The sequence below is a fragment of the Sinocyclocheilus grahami genome, unplaced genomic scaffold, assembly GCF_001515645.1.
Source record: "Sinocyclocheilus grahami isolate Dianchi unplaced genomic scaffold, SAMN03320097.WGS_v1.1 scaffold8.1, whole genome shotgun sequence".
In the NCBI taxonomy this organism is placed as follows: Eukaryota; Metazoa; Chordata; class Actinopteri; order Cypriniformes; family Cyprinidae; genus Sinocyclocheilus; species Sinocyclocheilus grahami.
In genome coordinates this window covers 3,001,946-3,024,073 of record NW_015505187.1, presented here as the reverse complement: position 1 = coordinate 3,024,073, position 22,128 = coordinate 3,001,946, and the positions used below count along the sequence as shown (strand labels likewise).

The 22,128-nt window shown below is 37.5% G+C and overlaps 1 protein-coding gene across 1 annotated transcript in view; it reads right to left on the bottom strand.

The window, feature by feature from the left end:
* The window catches only part of nav3 (neuron navigator 3), a 176,939-nt gene that overhangs the window by 90,204 nt on the left and 64,607 nt on the right, over positions 1 to 22,128 (bottom strand). The window contains 4 exon segments of the mRNA XM_016279507.1: positions 3,107 to 3,255; positions 7,323 to 7,391; positions 14,282 to 14,465; positions 20,894 to 20,966. Coding sequence (XP_016134993.1) covers positions 3,107 to 3,255; positions 7,323 to 7,391; positions 14,282 to 14,465; positions 20,894 to 20,966 — 475 coding nt within the window.

The following is a 22,128-nucleotide window of genomic DNA, read 5'->3' as shown; positions in this document are numbered from 1 at the left end:
AACAGTGATTGGACTGCGAATGAGCGCTGTGTGGATCGGGCTTCAATGCATGTGTCAGCTAAATTAACCCTGTCTTTGGAGATAACAGCAGCTTAAATAACAGCCTCTCTCACACACCAGACCATCGAAACGTGGTTACCATAGCTACCCTTTTCTCAACACCAATTGCTGTGTTGAAAGTGAAACGCCACTTTGTTCTGAGAAGTCTGATAGGATGCCACACACATTACAAAACAAACACATTAACAGGTGTGATGACAGGTGTTTTCCATCTTAATTTACTACTGTCTAATCCAGAATGGATTGTATTAACCATTTTCTATGCCTCTGGCTCTCTTTGTTATCTCTTCTGCCCAGTTCTGATATATCTCTCCCATCTTAGTCACAGCCCTGTTGAAAAAAACAGCATATGCTGGTTAGGTATGTTTTGACGCTGGGATGCTGGTTTAAGCTGGTCTTTTGCTGGTTTATGCTGGTCCTTTGCTGGTTTATGCTGGTCCTTTGCTGGTTTAAACTGGTCCAGCATAAACCAGCAAAGGACCATCTTAAACCAGCAAAGGACCAGCATAAACCAGCAAAAGACCAGTGTCAAAACATACCTAACCAGCATATGCTGTTTTTTTCAACAGGGAGGTGCTACTGTATGAAGCTATGCCAAAACTTCAATGAATGTACTAAAAACACAGATTTCCTTCAAAGTAATCCAGGAATTGGACACAGTGCTTTTGAAAGCTGAGCTAATGCTATAGCAAACATGCTGATTCACTCTTGCAGCCAGTGTGAATGGTGAAATTAGCTTTGTTATACAAGACTTCTTAACATGCAAGTGTTTGTGCCCACTACCTTGGCATAGGGCTTAAAAACAGTGTGAGATTTGCGTCCACAGAGAGGCTTTGTGCCGAAATACGTAGGTGATGGTAACACAGGGTGCTGACAGATTTGAGGTTAAGAATTAAATCAGTTAAAGGTCAAACTCAGGATTATGAAATTTGTATTCAAGCCTGCCATAAAAATGAAAGACTACATGCTAACTCTGTTCCAAAACCTAGTGAGCTGCCTAGCGGGCTACAAAGGCAGCATCGTAACTGTCATTAAACCCCATAAGTGACCAATTTTGAACATTTTATGTAGGCAAAATAAAGCACAAATTACATTCAACTCACAATTTAGATATTAGCATGTTGCTAAGCTAACAAAGTTGATACAATAACCAACATCAAAGAACCGTGAACATTTGAATGTGTCTTCAAAAATATTTTAGGTCAAAGGAATTTGGCTAACAAAAAAATATGTAAATCCCTGATCTATTTAAACAGGGACAGCCTGAAATCTATGTAACTGTTGTTAGAAATGATGCTTTAACAGCACATTTCAAATCAGGATTAAAATTCTACGACAGTTGTATCAAAACAATTGTGCTTTTTAAGTTCAAATTACTTTTTTTCAGGATGATCCATCTATTGCATGTTTTGTGGTGTAAAAACAAACATGTGATTTGCTCTTTTAACTGTAAGGTGGGACTTCTATTCCTACAGTCATTCCTACATTTTAAATGCTAGAATGCCTCTTTAACAGGCTTAACTGTCTCTTTTAACTGTGCAACAAAAGTCATGATTTCTCCCATTCATATATGTACCAGACCATTTCTGAACGCATTTCAGAATAGTTTCCCTTATGAAGGACACATGTGATGCTGCCTTTATGTGTGGTCACATTTATTTTTTTTCGCAGGCAAAATTCAGTCATTTTTGTAGAAAACCACACAATTTCAATTTTAAATGAGGACGATGGATTTCCTCATGCAGATTTGGCAGTGGGTCAAACAGATTCACCATGTTGACCAGAAAGATGATTGAAATATACTGCTATGTGAGCTTTGCTTCATACATTGCTACAATATTGACAGTAGACCTGTTTTGCCTGCACCTTTAGAATTTGGCCAAAACACTGTATCTCACAAGGCAGCATAATTTTCTGCCTACTGCATGGAACAGCTTTTGTGTCAACTGTACACCTACGATGCCTTAAAATGCTAGGTAGGCAGCTCACTAGGTTTTGGAACAGAGCTCTGTTCTCTCCCTACCAGCCCTTCCCATAGTTCCTTCACAGTGTGGCAGACTTTTTGGACCGAGGAAAAAGGAAGATGAGGGAAAAAAGGCAGATGGGAGTTTGCTTTTCTCATCAGTGGAATTATTAGCGCAGTAGCCCTGTAAATCAAGGTTTTGAGTAATGTCAGGCCCGATGGAAAAGGGCAGGAATGGGTTTCGAGAGAGATGTCTCCTATTAGGACTCTCTGATTCATCAAAGCAGCGTCTGCCATGTGAGACCCTCTGTCTGGCTTTGTGTGTACCGTCTCGCCCTGTCCCATAATCAGTGTCTGGGAACACCAGCATCTGTGCTAACAACGAACGAGGACCAGTAAAGTCCGGTATAAATCTAACTGGGCAGTACAGCCAAAACAAACAGTCTGTGAGGGAAATCGGTTGCGTTTTGTTCACAGATTCTTGCTGGGAGGGGTGAACCAGGGGCGAATTACGGGTCACACGTCTTTGAACTCCCAACCCGGCTTCAATCGACACACTCCATCAGGTCTAGCACTGATTTATGAAGTAACCAACTAGCCTGTGGAGATTTACACACTGGTGGCTAAATAGCCATGTGGTTTTATGAAGTCAGCTTTGAATGATGGTTCGGCTTTGACAGGAAGATGAAATCTGAAGTGAACTCTGAATAGGCTGGTTATGTGGAAGAAGCAGAAATATAACATAAACGTCATCTCCAAATATATAGGAGGAGGACAGTGAATGCCGAGGGCAGATCACCTTTTCAGATGTGAATAACACACCAGAGAGGAACCACAGTGCAACATTATACTTTAATTTCCCAGGAAATTGTGTTTTTCCACAGATTTACTGTATTTCATTATGAAAATGTAATAATAAATGCATGAGGGAACCACCTCAAAACATCTTGCCCTGTGCCACAGCGCTATTGTTCCTGTGATAGTGGCACCATCTAGTGGATAACAGGATATAGCTGTTGCTGTTTCATTTGAGTATCATGCAGAAATCTTGATTTTAATATTAAGATTCTGTATATTGCTCACCTCTGTCGTTGCCGCTAGCATACTGAAGTGGTTTGCTCTTGTCAATACTGTTGAAGCTCTGGCTTCGTCTGTTCAGGTTTGAGGATCCGTGGGCTTTACTACTGCTACTGCCGCTGCCTGCAGCGGGGACTCTGGAGGGACCTGGTAACCTGTAACACATAAAACACACTTATTTGTTGTGTTTTAATCAAAGGACATTATTAAATATGAACTGTATGAACTGCAATCAATCAATCATCTATCTATCTATCTATCTATCTATCTATCTATCTATCTATCTATCTATCTATCTATCTATCTATCTATCTATCTATCTATCGCTTCTGTGGACACATTTGACCTTACAGAAAGGACCAATGTGAAATTTTATTTATTTATATATTTATTGATTCATTTGCATAAGAATGTATTCTTCGACAGCTGTAAAGACATTAAATATTGTGAATATTTACTTCAAATGGAGGGTAGGTATATGTTTAGCTGTATAAATTAGAGATCTGGTAATGCCTTTTGACAGAAAACACACTCACTTGTTTGACAATGAAACATACACGCCAATAAATTAATAGCATTTAACATAATAATTTGACTAATATACAGTGTCTTCTAAAACAGCTCATTTTTTAATATGTCAACACAATAAACATCTCTTAATTGCACTAAAATCTGCAATAAAACTAGCATGGAGTGTGTGTGTGTGTTTCTTTGCATCGTCTTGTGCTGTATTCATATTATTGATGATTTACTTGTGCACAAAGCTTGTTAATGACTCACGAGTGCCAGTTTTTAATTGGGAAACACGACCCTGTGACACATCAACCTAACAACGGCTTATAAACATGTCGTGGAGGAACAAAACAGCAGGAATTTAACATTCTTTGACACCGACAATGTTACTTATAGCTGATTCAATTTTGCACCAAACAGAGATGTTTCACTTTACTCCAATCTGATTACAGCAACAGACTATTGATTTTAACAAACCAAACTGATGACCTAATAAAGACATAATTATAGTTTCATTTTAAAAACCATCTGAAATTCCCATCATCATTTGAAATTCTCATCACTAATCAAATGTTTTGAAAACTCTTATTACACAGATTCAGAGCAAATAGCTTTCTTAGAAATGATGGATTTGAGAATGATGATTCAGGCAGTTCAGGTGCATGTCTCATCAAGCTTCTAATGACCCTGCTTCATCACTCGCTCATTTCCCATCAGGCACTTCTGCTTTTCCCTGTTAACCTGTTGTGCAGCCCACCATCACCAGCTATGATAATATGCAAGAATATCTGATGCTATTCCTCATACAGGTTATTTGGGTGAAAAATGGGATGGACTTCAATGTCTGAATTGAGGACAGGGTCTAAATGGAAGAGTTTTAGACGTTTTAGTTTTAGCAGACCCACACAGAACCGGCGTCTGTAGAGAGTGCCGCAGATTCTCACTGGGCTATGTGTGTTTGTTTATTAAATATTCAGCCTAATTTCATCATGTTTTTATCTCAGTAAGACTGTGTTACTCTCAGCTGCACGTAACTGCAGAACTCTGCAGATTTTCCTCCAAAACACATCAAAAGTGAGCAGATTCAGTTTGGCCTGGTTCAAAGACGGAGGCAACATCTGACATCAGCATTTATAAGACATTTGGTTTTCTAATGTGGTCTTGAAATGTTCCTTAGACTGTGATGTGCATAAATATGTATCATGTATACATTCACATACACAAATATGCCTGTAGAGGATAAATGTAGTGCTTACCAGGCATCCGAAGACAGAGAACGTGGCTAAAATAGACCTGAATTAAAGCTGAGGTGTGTCATTTTTTTTTTATTCTATCCCGACTTATATTCAGAGACAAGTATGATATTTATAGGTTGATTTGCCTGAAAAATCCATGACACTTTCAAAGCATTGCTCTTTTTGAGCATCCCGACCAAGCCGACACAGCAACACACTGGCTCAACTTAAAATGTTCAATTTCTTTTTTTTTTTACAGTTTGATGACACTAATGTTAAAGACATGACATATTCTGCTTTAAAGGCTGTTACTGAAAAGTCAGTACCTGAATCTGAGGTGGTCAGCTGGAAGACCAGATCTCTGGATTTGCTCTTGTTTATAATTTCTGAATAATCACTGAATTTTAATAACATGTCACATCTTATCCAATCTGTGTCTCACATACATAAAAAGGCCTTATGGAAGATCAAATCTTTCAAATTATGAATTAAAATTTAGAGCAGGATGTTTAAGGATCAAATAAGACTGCTTCTGTCATCTGTGAATCTTAATACTATCTTACCAATTGAAGTACACTGAATATAGCTGAAAGTTTTGGATTCCAGAGGACAGCTAATTTATGCATTATTATCTATCCTGCTTTCCTTCCTTTAAGAAACAAGATTATAGGTTGTTACAATGTTCTTTCTAACCCAGATTACTGCACAATAATCTTGTGTTGAACTGATCAATTAGGCCTCAGACATAGAGTTTCATATGCATCTCTCTGAAGAAACAAACAGGAGTGTGTATTTTTGTTTGTGTGAATGTATGTGTGTATTAGTCACCTCTGAAGCCTCATATCAAATGTCACTTCAATGTAAGAACAAATAAATACATAACATTGCTGAAATTAAATTAACACTAATTTTAACATGTACTCAAAAAACTGATTTATTCATGAATAATAAAACTGAATAGAACACGCTGGCCTATCACTGGAACATATTAAATATTAATTAACTATAATTAAAATGTGTCTGAAATTCGTTAATTGACAATCGTTCATTTGTGAACCCACCGCAGACAAGATTTGGGAATATTTTTTGACAACTGGCCAGTGAGATATATTAAAGTTTTTGAAAGAACTCTCTAAAGCTCACCAAGGCTGCATTTATTTGATCAAACACACACACACACACACACACACAAACAGCCATTATTCCAGTCCTCATGTCACATGATCCTTCAGATAATTCTAATATGCACAAGAAACATTTCTTATTATCAATGTTGAAAACAGTTTTGTTGCATCTTTGTTTTTTGTTTTTTTGTGGAAACAAGATTATTTTATGAATAAAAAGAGCAGCATTTATTTGAAATAGAAAACTTTTGTAACATTACAAATGTCTTCACTCTCCCTTTCAATCAATTTAATGCCTCCTTGCTGATGAAAAGTATTAATTTCTTAATTGATCCCAACTTTTGAATGGTAGTGTATAGTTATATCATCAGGGAGAAAAAAAACCTAAAAATGCCATGAATGATTCATCCATTTTTATAGTTTTCTCTTTGGAGATATTTGATATAAGATTTATCTATTTTCTGGTGCTTCTAACCAGGCGTTCTCACTTGAAACCACCAATAAATCTGATTTCTGATCAGATTTTCAAAAAAAGCTATGCCCAGTTGTGCAGCCCACTGATAACATTAGGTGTGAACGGCTCTCTGCATCCTTATGCTGTATCTAAACTTCTATATAATAAAGTACACAGCACATCTGAACTTAGGATGAGACCAAAGTCCAGCATGAAAAAGCTGATTCAGGACCGAATGAGTGTCTACTCCTAACATTTGTATATCAGTGCTTTGAGAGAAGATCTCAGATCCCAGATACTTCAATTAAAACTGCAACGTTTTCATTCCTGTTCCTCTCCCTGCAGGCATGTTGTCTTTGAGCAAATAATGCCGTCAGTCGAACCCTACCCATAAGGCTGTCAGTGGAGTAAGCACTATATCACACATAGTGTCCATCACATATCTCACATAGTTTGGCCAGGGGCTGCTTGAAATGCTTCGCCAGCACAAAGCTTCCCATCAGCTCTGAGATGAAGCAAATGCTTTCAGGGCCAAACAACTACTGCCGGAGCTTAAAATGGCAAAAAACCTCCGGTCAAAAATAAACCGCATTCAAGATCTAGGGTTCATCCGGCACTTTCTGTATCCGTTCATCATGAATCAACCAAGCTATTCAGCTCAAAACCCTCTGAAAAGCTCCAGAAAGATTTCTGAAATGTGAAAAAGCCAGACTAGAGTTGAAGAACGGACACCATCAGCAAGCATTTCTATCATACACCATTTCCATCACCCAGATCTGTTGCTACAGCTTTGAACATCAGTAGATCGGCTTTCCCGGTCTCAAGCCTGAAGGTCTGTGGAGAGTTTCAGGTGTCAGAACAGAGCGAGAGCAGGCAGATACAGTTGAAGACTCTACCTTGTGTTTTTCTTCTGAGGGGCTGCTATTCCACTGTGACCTGGTGGACTTGTATATCGTGCGGTGAGACTGTAAAGAGGTAGTGGGAGAGAACGAGAGAGAAACAGGAGAGAAAAAGAGAGAGGGAGAGAGAGAGGAATGAGGTTAATGATTGGATTGAATTTTTTTCAAACTGTGGCATCTTTCTCTCTAATGCAATAAGGGCGGCACTTGGCGAGGGTTGGGCGCACACATGCAAACACAAACAGCATGGCCTCTGTGTGCGCCTACTCAGATTCACATGACATGTCACTCGTCTCAAACCACAAGTATGTGCATTTCCTCCAACCGTCCTACTGTTCTAGTTGCTGTTGTATGTTGTAGATCTGAACAAATTCAAAGCCAAATCACAATCTCCACATAACTGTACCTTCGAGTATGTGTGTGAATGCAGTGAGGGCTTTAATCTCAATAGTGGTGAATCACTGAATGGTTTAGATTGACCTCCACAACAACATATCACTCAAAGAAAGAAATCCCACACGACAGAGAAGATATTCCTGTCACAATATAAAAAAATGTACGTATTCACACACACACACACGCACACACACAGAGAATCTCTCTCTCTCTCGCTCTCTCACAGATACACAAACACACACCTCTTCCAGAAATATTTAACATGAAAATTGTATATACTGTGGCCACTGATTATACAGTTTATTATTTGTGTAAAAAAATATATACATAATTATACACAGTTCAAAACCTTATTCATCAAAGAATCCTGAAAAAAGTATCATGCTTTTCACAAAACATCAAGCAGCACAACTGTTTTCAACCTTGATAATTATAAGAATTTACATTCCTTTTCTCTTTATATACTGAACATTCAGCTTTGCCATCATAGTAATAAATTACATTTACAATTACATTACAATGTTTTACTGTATTTTGTCAAATAATTGCAGTCTCAGTGAGCATAAGAGATTGATCTTTGGTATGGTTGTGTAAAAAAATCTTAAATGGTAGTGTATATATAATAAAAAATTGCTAGTGCAATAATACAGAATTCAATAAAATTAAGTCTGGTTATAGGACATAGTACAGTATATCAGCTTCAAAAGTGGTTCATCCAATGATATTTTAGAACCAAAAGAAATGGTAGAACTTTATTTTACAGTCCTGCTCCTAATGTACACACTATGAACTTATTATAGTTATTACAATTACTAGGTAATAACTAGGTACTAACCCTGAACCTACCCCTAAACCCAACCCTACCCCATATAGCTACCTTATATTACCAGAAGGTAGGTACACTGTAAGTTAAGTACACATAAGTACATGTACTGTAAAATAAAGTGCAACCCAAAAAATATATTATAACTTACATAGCTTATATCATGAAATACATGCACTGTGTATGTTTTAAAGGTGCAACCATAAAGATATAAGCACATGCAGTATACCTACAATTACTGTGAAAATACATACTGTAATGTATAAGGCATTAGATTTGCTGACATCAAAATAAGCCTTGTCCATTTTCCTTAAATTCAGAGTGAATGAAAAGTAAATACAGTATATTGTATGTGTTTTGGGAAGATGTTTGGTCATTAGCACCATAGATGTAACTGAGTTCATGTAAAGCCAGAGGCTGGATTCGCTTTTCTGTAAGACTTAATGCATTACTGTAATAAACTTCATGCAAACATGTTTTATGGTTGTTTAGGTGAAAGTACTAGAAATATCTGAGCTGATCTCTGTGAGGGCAGAGAAGACCCTTGCCTGAAGCTGGGATGAATGAGTGCATTTTGTCAGATCGAATATATGATGGATGGAGGCCCTGCCAGTAGGACTTGTACATACAACACACACACATAAAACAAAGCACAAACACCCTAGGCCAAAGCACAAAACTCAGAACAGTTGGCTATACAGGTCTCAAATCTCTTTCTCTCCAGCCACTGACAGCTGATTGACACTGGCTTTGTTCGTTCTGGGTGTGCGCTTGTGTTTGTCTATGTTTGGATATGCTGTGTCTAAGCGGGAAATGTGCCTTGACAAGCTTTGGCGTGTAGCAGGTTTGTGAGCGCTGCGTGATAGAATGAGAGTGTCTGTGAACGGATGGAAGTTGATTACAGTCAAAGGATGAGAGAGAATGAGAAAGAGGGGATGTCCAATTCGCAATGGATCAACAGTTACAGTGGAAAAACCTCCATCTAAACAGCATCTAGGGGGTATTCCCATCTGCCATGTTGGAAAACAACAGCTCATTTTAGCTGAAGTTTCAGCAGTATGATTTGTTGCTAGTCCAAAGTGGTCTACCACATCCAATCAGCCTGACTAAGATGTTTACAATTTCAAAACCAGGTCTAACAAGTGGAAATCAAGCTGATCAACCATCTACACCATCTTGAAGCAGCTAAAGATCATGAACCAACTGGAAACCATGATGTAACAAGTGTTCAGTCATTTGATTTATGTTTATTTGGCATTCCATGCTAGATTACCCCAACCACAGTGATCTCTTTGATCCAAAAACCTGTTCCACATGATTAAATATAAAAAAAATTCTGATTGTGTAATGCCACATCAGCATCCTTCTGAATTCCAAAAGTTGGTTATACAGAGTGACAAATTTGATTTATTTTTCAATTTTTAATAAGATTCTTCCAAAAGTTGCCCAAAGTGAGTGAGAAGGTGGGTGTGAATCCTCAGAAGGAGATCATTATTACCACCATGAACGCTTCACTTCAACAAGTTTCTACGGCGAGTGCGTGACAAGGAGCTGGCTTAAAATTACAGACTCCCTCAAGTGAAACAATGAGGAGCAACAATGACTTCACCAGACTGAGAGAACGAGAGGAAGACAGTGAAACAGGGAGGCAAGACAGCAGGTTAACAAGCATTGTAACCAAAGACAGCTCCAGTGAGACACTAACACTGTCTTTCACTCTCTCATTCACTCTCTCTCATGAGAACGTGATCATGTCCACATGATTAATGAGGCCCATCGTTTCTCCTCCAGCTCAAAGAAGAACACCGCTGGGACAGGACGGATAAAAAAAAAACACTCTTTGCTCTACAACTTACTTTCTTTTTCCCTCACTCCTAAAAGCGTTCAGCCTAGCAGCATGACTGTGGTGAGTCTAACAATCTCAAGAATAAATTTGTTGCCATGGGATATCTAGACACACTTCACAGTGAGAAATCACAAACAGAACAACTCTGTCAAGGTCACTATTCTGAAATTTTTTAAATGAATCTAAACAATAAGGTTTAGTGAGGATTGCAAATCCACTCATTACAGTTTCTAATCTCAAGATTAGCCTACCTGCTCAATCTAAAAACATAAAAATGATAAGGATCTTATCTTATCTTCATCTTAGATTAAATGTCAGATATATATATATATATATATATATCTTCTTTAGCAGGACTTTAGAAGTTCTAATGCAATAATACTATATGACTTCCAACAGTAAAAGACAGGAAGCAGAGAATGACAACACTCCAGAAAAGTTTTGAAACTGAGGGAAGCTCAACAACCCATAAAATAAGTTTAAACTTACCTCCCGAGAGAGAAACATCTCATTTTCAAAGCAGAACAGACAACTTCCAAAAAAAGGAACTAAACACCTAAATATAAAATGTCACACTGTGGACCCAGAATAATGATCAAATCTGGAGGGACACAATAGCCTCAATACACCGCACAGCACAGACCAAAAACTTGTGCAATAAATGTTTAAAAACTACCAAAAAACGAGCAAAACTTTGGCTTCCCGTCAAAGTTCCTGATATGTAACATGGTTAGTACTACTGTACCTATTGCTGCCAGACTTTCTCCCATAGGACAGTCGGCTCTTCCTGTCCCGTGAGCTGGGGGCAGACAATCGTGAGCATGAGACCACCGAGTCGAGCTGTTCACCTCGGGACATGGTGCGCTGAGAGGGAGGGATGACACTTCACCCCCCATCTCTTCCCCAGACCTAAAGGCACCGCAGTGTCCAGCTATCCCTCTCTCTCTTTCTCTCTCTCTGACCGTCACTCCAGCAGGTGTTGGCTATAGAAAGCCTGGATCTCTAAAACTGTAAATGGGAGCAGTGCCTATGGGTAAAACCAGCCAGTGTGTGTTATAAAAAGCTCACCCCTCATTCCCAGGGATCTCAGACAGTGCTGTATTACGGTATTTAGATCTTTAAAACAAAACAGATACCCAGCTGACTGGGTGTCACAGTGTTACATTTTTTAAAGCAAAAGCAACAGCTTCTTTTACCATGTTCTAACTAGCAACAAGTGCTAAACGTTATTTAATCTTTAATCTTTTCTTTCACTAATCGCAGCAGTCTGGGTGCATTTTTTCTTCCTGTGCCAATGTATATCCTATAAGCATGGATGCATTAAATTGATCAAAATTGACAGCAAAGACATTCACATTGTTACAAAAGATTTCACCAAATCAGCACATTAGAATGATTTCTGAGGAATCGTGTGACTCTGAAGAATGGAAAAATGGCTGATGGAAATTGTAAATTAAAATAGAAAATAGTCATTTTAAATTCTAATAATATCTCACAATATTGCTGTTATTACTGTGTTTTTCATCAAATAAATGCGTTGTAAGACTAAGAATTAATTTAAAATCATTGATCTTATAGTCCCCAAACCTTTGAAAGATGGATTACATTATATTTAATTAAATTAAAAAGTTTCCCCTCAGATGAGAAGCAATGGGAGCAAAGACAGTCCTAAATAACTCTGTTCACAGAGAAATTTAATTGGTCCAAAATCATACTGTACTGTATTTAAACATGAAATATCTTCTCACTGGCTTTTGAATTAAATTTCAGAACAGTAAAATTATTTAGCACCAGCAATCTGATGTATGATGCTTACTCGGAACAGCATAAGGAAGACCATTTTAACTATTAATTCTTTTTTTGGGGGGGGAGCACCATAAGGGCATTAAACATAATGAGTTTATTCACTGAGTATGCAGTACACTTTTGCCAGTAAGCTAAAATGCTTTAAGAAACCCCAAGAGTCTGTTTAAGTGTTTCTGTGCTGTTGGCCAAAGACCAGAGTTGATGAATCTCCCAGACCTCTGTAACTGTACAACACACACACTCACACAAAGATAATCAGACAGCCACCCATTTTAACACCTGTAACCCCAAGCCAGTAAACGTTTGAAGAAACATTTCCTAAACGCCCTAAAGCTTCCTTTTTACCCGACTGTCTGGATCTGGACAGAGAACTAAGGTAGTTATCTGAGGAGACTGCATTTACAACATCCTCCAGGAGTGCAGCCAATCTACAGCCCTCCTGGCCCAGTTCTGCACGCTGATGTCATTTGGTTGTGTGCGAGTGTGTGTGTGTTTCAGGCTGGCAGCCCAAGGCCCTCTGAACACCTGTCACTGTTGGATGTGAGTTGAGAGAGCTCCCATGGGCCCTGGACAAGAATGAGGGGCAGCTGTTGTCTTTCTCTCACTCTCTTCCTCACTCTCTTTGCACTTGTGAATGCTGACAGGACAGAGAACTCAGCACTACAAAATGCACACTCGTGTTTTTCTGCCTGTCCCACACACACACACACACACACACACACAAATGCATTCGGGGTCAGGTAACGTGAGCCAGGCTGTGTAACGCCACTCATGTGTGGCATCTCCTCTTCATAGTTGCTGCTAAGATTACTCATCTATTTACATCACGGTCATGGTCTTCCTTTTTTACCAACACACAAACACACACACACACACACACACACACTGTATAGAATATCTATTGTTTTTATATACAAACATTTATAAATACTGTAAACTAACCCTAACCCACACTCTAACAGAACACTTTCTGTATTATTTTTACAATAAATTTTTTTTTTGAAAAATAAATACTTCATTTTGATACCGTTATTACATACAGACATCCCCAAATGGATGCTATGTATTCATATGTTAATGATAGATATGTTGTGTACTTGTCAATAAGCACTTGGGGTGTCCCCAAAAGAGGAGAGTTTTTGGGCTTTTGTCAGGTTTAGTTCACTTCTAGGTACAAATTTGTCCCCAAAATATGGTAGGTATACACATACATTGCTCTCTTATCTTAATATATATTTGTATATATGACATGATATATACAGTATGTACATGTTTTTGGGCTGTCAAATCGATTGATCATGATTGAAAGAGTTTGTGTTTACATAATACATGTTTATAAAAATACACACACATGCATGTATTTATTTGAGACGTATATGCAATAAATATTTATATACAATATAAACCATATATACAGTATATATACGTGTATATATATATATATATATATATATATATATATATATATATACAGTATGTGTGTGTGTGTGTGTGTGTGTGTGTGTGTGTGTGTATAAATACTTCTTAAATATATACATATATGTGTGTATATTTATTATATACATATATAATGTAAGTACACAGACTTTTATTTTGGATGCGAATAATCGTGATTAATCCATTTGACAGCCCTAATATGTATATGTATATGTATATGCATATGACATGTAATGAAAAATATGTTGTCTATGTCAAAAAACACTTGGAATATACAATAGCATAAGTAAAATAAATAAATTCACCATAAATATACTTAACCCATTTATGTTTACTAAAAAGATTTAGATCAGTTGCCTCTAGTTTATATTATATTAATTATATTATATTATGTTATATTATATTATTGATTTACTATTACTATTATATCAATAATAATGTGAACAAAAAAGTAAATAAATTAAAATGTGAACAAAATGTAGCTGTTTATATTATATCTATCTATCTATCTATCTATCTATCTATCTATCTATCTATCTATCTATCAGACAGACAGACAGACAGACAGACAGACAGACAGACAGACAGTCTGTCTGTCTGTCTGTCTGTGTCTGTCTGTAGCCATTTATATCATAAGACGTGTCGTACCTGGACTGCATGTCTTGTGTTTTGTGTTGGCTCGCTGGTGCCGCCCCTGTGGTCTGATGTGTGACGTGCTGCTGAAGCTCCACTAACGACTGCAGGTACTGCTGCTGGTGCTGCTGTTGCTGCTTGTAGCGGGACAGGATGAAGAACAGACCCAGGATGCTCTTCAGATTCCCATTACACACCTCTGAAGATCAAACACACCAGATTTAGAAAGTACCACAGGAAGAGCTCTTTAATCCTGCATTAAATTGATGCACTAAACCTTAAATACAGCATGTTTTTAGAACAGAATCAAGTCAGAAGAAGCCGTCATTGTGTCGCATGGTAGTTAGCCTCATCATAGGGAAGTTGAAGTTTTGTTTATAATAAGCTGAAAATATGGGGCAGATAAATTCTGCTCTGAATGAGGAAGTGATATACAGTATGACGATATGCAACTGTCTGGAGAATCCAAGTTTAACACGTTAATTTGACCGTCTGGAATCTTGTGCGTCATAAATTAGACGTTAACATTTATAAACAGTCACTGAAACAATTGACTTCTAATTGAGACCTTTTATGAGGAGACGCTGATTCAATAAGCAAAGCTTTGAAGTGGCGGATGGAGTTTAGAAGCCCAAATGCTGTTATCCTGATTCAGAGCCGATGCAAATGAGCGCTGTGAGGTGTCCTATGAGAAACGCTTTTCAAACTTCCTTCCGAAATTGAAGTTGTGAGTTTGAATAAGTGCCAGCACGGCGTTGCTCTGATCACAGAGATAAAGGATTGAAGATGAAGGCAAAGGCATCGATTGTCTGTGCTCCGCCTGCCAGCGACACTTTACTCTCTCGTGCCGTCTATGAAATGGCCTTCATTCATACTCACATACTGCTAATGGCTGGTGCTGAAAGCGACTGAAGGATGGTGGTGCTGAGGCAGCGCTAAAGAGAAGAATCCGGCTTCGTTCTGACAGCCCGACTGTTTGCTCTGCCCGTCAGCAATGTTTGGGGTTATTAATCTCCCCCCGGTTCAATTTGGGATCGTGCAGAGCTGTAATTTGTATTCTACATAATAAAGCACTCAGATGGTATGTTTCAGTCGAACATATTTTCTGGGCCAGGCAACAGAAATTTGGCACCATTTGGTGTCGTTGCACTACAGATCAATATGGAAAATGCAAGGCGCAATAATGTGTTAAACTGTTTATTCTGGCAGGCTAATTTGTAAATACATTTTGTATGTTTGCATTAATGGAGGGACTTAATCTTTTTCTTAACAATTGCTCTATGCAACAGCATATGGAGTACATTTGAATTTTGGCAAAGGCTATGATGATTCACATTAAGCTAATATAACTCTGTATGATTTCCACAAACACCAGTGTATGCCATTATAGAAAATAATAGTTACTAGTATAGTACTACCGTAAAATCATAATAACTACTGTAAAATCATAATAAATGATTATGGCATCTTTGTATTTTTTCATGAAAGTGCAATTACAGTTTAGTTTAGTTACAGTTTTATTACAGTTTAGTTACAATTTTATTCATCAAAGAATCCTGGAAAAAAAGTATCATGGTTTCCCCAAAAATATTAAGTAACAGCTGTTTTCAACATTGCTAATAAGAAGAAATTGGAAATAATAATAAAGAATGATTAATTTGTGCTGTTCTATCGATAACCAGATAAATAGATAGATAAACAGTCACAACCAGAAACAAGTGTAATGAATATTTTTCTTACGAAATCCTCTTCTAGTGAGAAAAATTATTGCACTTGCATAAACCCGTAAATACTCTAGCTAATAGATCATGCCACACATTTTGCAAATTAACACCAGTGAGCTTGGACTTAAATTGGAAACTTGAAGTAAAAGCTGTCAGCAAATTAACACACTTTTAACAGAAGTTTAAATGTGGAGTCATTAGGTCTTGCGGTCACTAGCTGCACAAGGTCAAAGGCATATCTGTTCAGACAGACTCGTTAAGGGAAGTGAGGACAGAGAAGTGTGAATGCATTATCTATTTACAGTGATGTGCCCTTGACCACTTCTTCTGTGTACAGTTGCATTCTAGCATTCCCTGGCCAAAATAGTCAGTAAACACTTAAAACTTTGTTTGGATTTACAAAAGGTGGATTGGATGTGTGTGCAACATCATTCAAAAGTTTGGGGTCAGTAAGATTTTTTTCTAAACGTTTTTGAAAGTCACTTATGCTCACCAAGGGTTTATTTTATCAAAAGTAAAAACAACAATATTGTAAAATATTATTACGACTTAAAATAGCTGTTTAATATATTTTAAATTGTAATTTATTCCCATGATAGAAAAGCTGAATTTTTAGCAAGTCACACAGATTTGCAATGAGGGTGAGTAAATGATGACAGAAAAAAAGTGATTTCTATGAAAACAGGCTTCCTGTATTTTACATATTAATGAACATCTTTCAATTTGAATACCTCAGAAGGACATGCTTGATCTCCTTTGACTTGTGAGGATTTATTCTTTTTTTTTTATTTGAGTGAAAGGATTAAACAGCTCAGCTGAAGTGCCTCTTCAGTTATGCTGAGTTAGCACAGGGTGTCTTCATACACGTGTGTGTTTCTTGTCAAGGTGGGTTTCATGGTCAGGTCACCAGTGAAGGTGCCCCCTCTGACCCTAGGAGAAGTCTTTAAGACTGACCTGCTCTATAACAAACGGCACCTTTTCACCGGATCCTCACAGCCAATGAGATCAAAGCTCACTCTGTGCAGAGGTCATGGTGTGCCCTGCACTTAAAAGCACTTAAAACCGGAGTCCCGCTGTGCGTTCTGATACCCTACACACTGTGAACAGGGAGTCATGGCCACTGCAGCAGGAAAAGGGATATTGAGAGTTTGCACCTATCATTATTGGGGAAAGAAGGCTAGCAGGGGTGCAAGAGCAAACTTTCCCAGAGGATGATTTTATTGCACAGATGATATGCTTTCATAGCGCAGGAGCTTATGTTTCATTTGAGTATCACTTCGTCTCAGGTGTTTCTTAAAAATTCCTTCTAGAAATAGAAATAGAAACAAACAACTGTAAATATACAGTGCCATTCTATGAAACCAATGCAATTTGGAAATGTGATTTGTTTTAAAATACATTAAACATTCTATCAGACAAAGAATGGCATTAAGTGCTAATTAAATATCTGAAAGTGACTGAATTCAGATTACAGTGACAAAAATATTAATTAATAATAATAATAATAATAAAAATTATTGTCTGACTTTTTTATTTTTCTAATTTGTATTTGTAATTTATATATTTAAGCCTGCAAAACAAATCTTTTCTTGGACAGAGTTATTCAATTATAACATATTTTATTTAATACATTCATGAAACTTCAAGAGGAGTGACGTTTAATCTGTTCTAAATTCTTGAATAAGTTCAAAAATAAATAAATTCAAGAGCAAAGAGAAAATTCTATATATGTGACATACTGTCTGTGGTTTAGACATTATTACTTTTATTTTCCTTGGAAAACTCCTACACACTCAAGGCACATCAAACACAAAAAGCAACTTCTTTTATAAAGGTCTCGAGTCGGCACGCCTCATAAAAAATTAAACACAAGCGTATGCAAGCCTTCAAAACCCTAACTCTGAAACCTCAGCTAATTTAATTAAGATAGCTACTCACAGCTTTAGGAAAGATGCTCAATAAACAAAAACACAGCCCTGTGTAAGGGAAAGTGTGTGTGATAAAAGTCTTGAGAAACCCAATACACTGTATATTTATGGACCCTGTGCACTCATGGTGCTGAATTTAGCAGGACAGTGAATACAGTATCCAAGCTGCTTTAGGTTAATGATATCATTCCACACTGCATTTAGTACACTTAAGCTCTTACTTATGCTAAAAAAGAAAATCAAGGATCTTTGCGGTTTGTTGATGCAGCAGTTCTAAGAAACCTAAACCGTTTCAGAAATGATCAGATTCAAACATCAACAGGTCTCTATGGACTCAAACACACACCACTCATCCAGCTATAATTATGTGATACTTAACAGTGCATGTATGGAATTAAATGGAAATGATCAAATAATGATTATTCCACCTTGTTCTGAGATGTTAATGTGTGGTTGTTAGTATATTTCCTCAGGTATTTCTGCTATATTTATGACAATGCTGCTTGTTTTCTTTTTCAAACTTTTTTATTAACAGAAACGGGAAGTGTTAATACATTAGATTAATTGAACACTATTTATTAAAAACATGCTTCTATAACATTTTTAGATTTTGATTCTGAATGTTTTTCCATAAAAAGAATGGAACACTTCACAATAATGTCCCACTAGTAGTTTACTGTAGTTACTGCATAAAATAACTTTAACTAATAGCGAGCAATACATTTGTTACAGCATTAATCTTTGTTAATAATAAAAATACAACTGTTCATTGTTAGCTCAAGTCCATTAAACAATATTAACAGATACAGCTTTTGATTTGAATAATGCATTAGTAAATGTTGAAATGAACATTAAAGGGGTCATCGGATGACCAAGTTGATTTGATTCTTTAGGGTCTTAATGAAAAGTCTGTAACATAGTTTGGTTAAAATTTCTCAGTGGTAGTGTAAAACAACACTGTTTTTACCCTGTCAAAAACAGCTCTGTCTACAGCACACTGTTTTATTGCATGCCTCTTTAAATGCAAATGAGCTCTGCTCACCCCGCCCCTCTCTATCAAGCCGCTCTCTGAGAGACGTAAACTTTAGCCGCATGCATCGTAAAACTCGCTAACTAGCACATTATTAGGAATAGCGATTTGCAAAGATTCATTAAAAAACCTTATACTCACTTCTTCTGTAGGTGAGGCTTGATCACGAATCATTTGCGTGAACATAAACGGATTTAGGTAGATCGGGGGCGCATTCCCTTCAGAAACAAAGGTAATCCACTGCGTCTTCAGCGCCTCAGGTGTCGGGAGTAAATGACGACTGCTATTATTCATTATTACATCCAACAACAGAACACCTCGATCGCTTAGGAGTCATTCTTGTCTACATCTGCTTGTGAAACAATCAGGGATGCCAGGTTTTCACAACAAAACCTGCCCAACTGCTACTCAAAACTAGCCTAAAACTAGCGCAATCGCATTTTCAGGGGGTTCCCCAGTAAAAATCGCATTCCGGTGGGGTAAAATACACGTTTTTTGTGGGGTTCCCCTGGTAAAATTAGCATTTTAGGGGCTAAATATCATGTTATTGGGGTTGCTTAAACCCGCGGACATGAAAAACAACCCGCGGCAACAGTGTTAAAGTAGCCCAATTACGCTGGAAAATCGCGGACTTGGCAACACTGGAAACAATGGCGAACTGATGACAGCTAACTCAGGCTGGGTCTAAGGTAAAACACCAGTACAGTCTGTGCTGAAACGCTACTGTCAATCAAGCAATCGTGGGAGGGGCCTGTCTGTGTGACGTCACACAGACAGGCATCTGAGATCGGCTCGATTTGATAAAGGGGAAATGTTTTAACGAGATTAAAAAAAAAAAAAAACACTGGGTGGATCTTTATCATTATAGGGTGGTTGTGTACACACACTGCCAACACACATTTCAGTTCAAACAGCTTGTAAAAGTGCATGTCGCATCCGATGACCCCTTTAAATAAGCTATATAAGCTTTGTAAAAGTATTTTACATTTTTAGTTAATGTTAACTAATGTATAGTAGATAATGTTAACAAATGTAACCTTTTTAAAAAAAAAAGTGTTACAGTAAAGTAACAGTTATTAAGGGGGTACATTTTCAAAATACATTTAATGGTATATTTTTCAAATTCAATTTTAATAACTGTTATTATTATTATTATTTATATAGTAGTCAACATTTGAAGTAGATCAAAAAAGTTAATCAAAGTCGTCCTAAGACGAGAACGCATTTTGGTTACGTTTTAGGACAACTTTGATGAAAAGATTTGATTCTCTTCAAATGTTGACTACTCTACTTTAGTTTGGGGACCAATTCTCATGATTAACTAACTACTATGACTTTTGCCTCAATAAACTCCTACCTTGCCGCTTATTAATAGTTAGTAAGATAGTTATTAAGTTTAGGTATTGGGTAGGATTAAGGTATCTAAAATATGGTCATGCAGAATAATGCATTAATATATGCTTTATAAGTATTAATACTCAGCCAATATGGTAGTAATATTCATGCTAACAACCAACTAGTTAATAGTGAGAATTGGTCCCAAAACTAAAGTGTTACATATTATTTTTATAGTTTAAATTATTTTGAAGCATCCTGTGGCCTCATGGTTTCTATACATTTTTTTCTATAATATTCTGGTCCCTAGATATGCCTTAAGCTCCTCCTTCTGTGCAAATCTATGGGAGTTTTACCCATTTTATCATTTGGAATGTAAATTCTGTTCATATCATTGATTAAAAATGCAAACTAACCACACAAGTTGATGTAACATTAATATTCCTAACCCTTCAATTCTTCAAAAACTGTTCAAAGGCCATTAATTCTAATTATAAACAGTAATAATACTGATGTAAACCGCACTAATGATAAGAATAGCAGGCCTATATGTGTATATGAAGGCATTTAGCAGTTGTTATCAGGTTTTACGCAGACAGAAGGGTCTTACCTTCAGCAGAGAGCCCTTGAACACTGACTCCTCTGGCCCCTAAGAAATTCAGACAAGCCTCCACATTTTCAATCTGAAAGACAAAAACAAAGAGATCAGCCATACAGCAAACTTACCAGCGGATGGTTTTGGCAGTGAGGATGTGGACCGTGTGAGCGGGCAGTGATGTCAGAGAAGTGGCTATTGAACCTCACACACATTCCTGTCAGCATTCAGAGTTCAACAACGCCTTTGATGCAGACTGCAATGGTTTCTTCAGAGGGTCGCCCTCAGTAATAGCGTATTTCAGCTTGTCTGACAGCTCAACTGGTGGCTGACGCGCGCATGTCGACGCTGTTTGAGGACACGTCCATGGCCTTATGCCCACAAAGGCTCTATTGTCGGGCGTCAGACACTGTCATGACCCTTGGCTAACCTTTGTGGGTCGGACTCGGAGTGTGACACTGAGATGGCAGTGTGTCATACCTAGACACACGCTGACAGACAGACCAGGCGTGACGTTGTGGCCCAATCGAGGGCTGTAATAATACAGAACTTGACTGAAAGTGGGGTAATATCCTGGCGCCTGCACTCATGGGCGCACAAAAGGACTTTGGCCATGTGATACGCATGGCTCACATTTTTTGCATTAGTATAGGGCAGAATGCTAGAGAAGTTGTACAGTAAGGTCAGGACAGGTCAGTGGGCCAGACCGCACTATATTATTATGCGACAAGCACAGTACTATGTGGAATGCATTGTGCTGTGTGACGGAACCGAAGACAGTTGACTCAGCTCGTACAGTACGAGACCCTGAAGGATTGCTATTGTGCACAGTTATTAATACTGTCCATAATACACTGTCTCACTCTAGCTACAATTTCCACTGTTTTAATGCTGTTTCAAAGAGTGTTGTAAAGCCCTAGCTATCCCTTTAGATGATTGTGAAATATTAATAGATAATATTCAGGTCACACTTTAGTTTGAGGACCAATTCTCACTATTAACTATGACTTTTGCCTCAATAAACTCCTAATTTGCTGCTTAAAAACAGTAAGGTAGTTGTTAAGTTTAGGTATGGGGTAGGATTAAAGGATCTCAAATATGGTTATGCAGAATAATGCATTAATATGTACTTTATAAATAGCCAATATGCTAGTAATATGCATGGTGATAAGCAACTAGTTAATAGAAATAATTGGTCCTTAAAATAAGGTGTTATCAATTTTCCTATCTAATATATATACAGTATATAT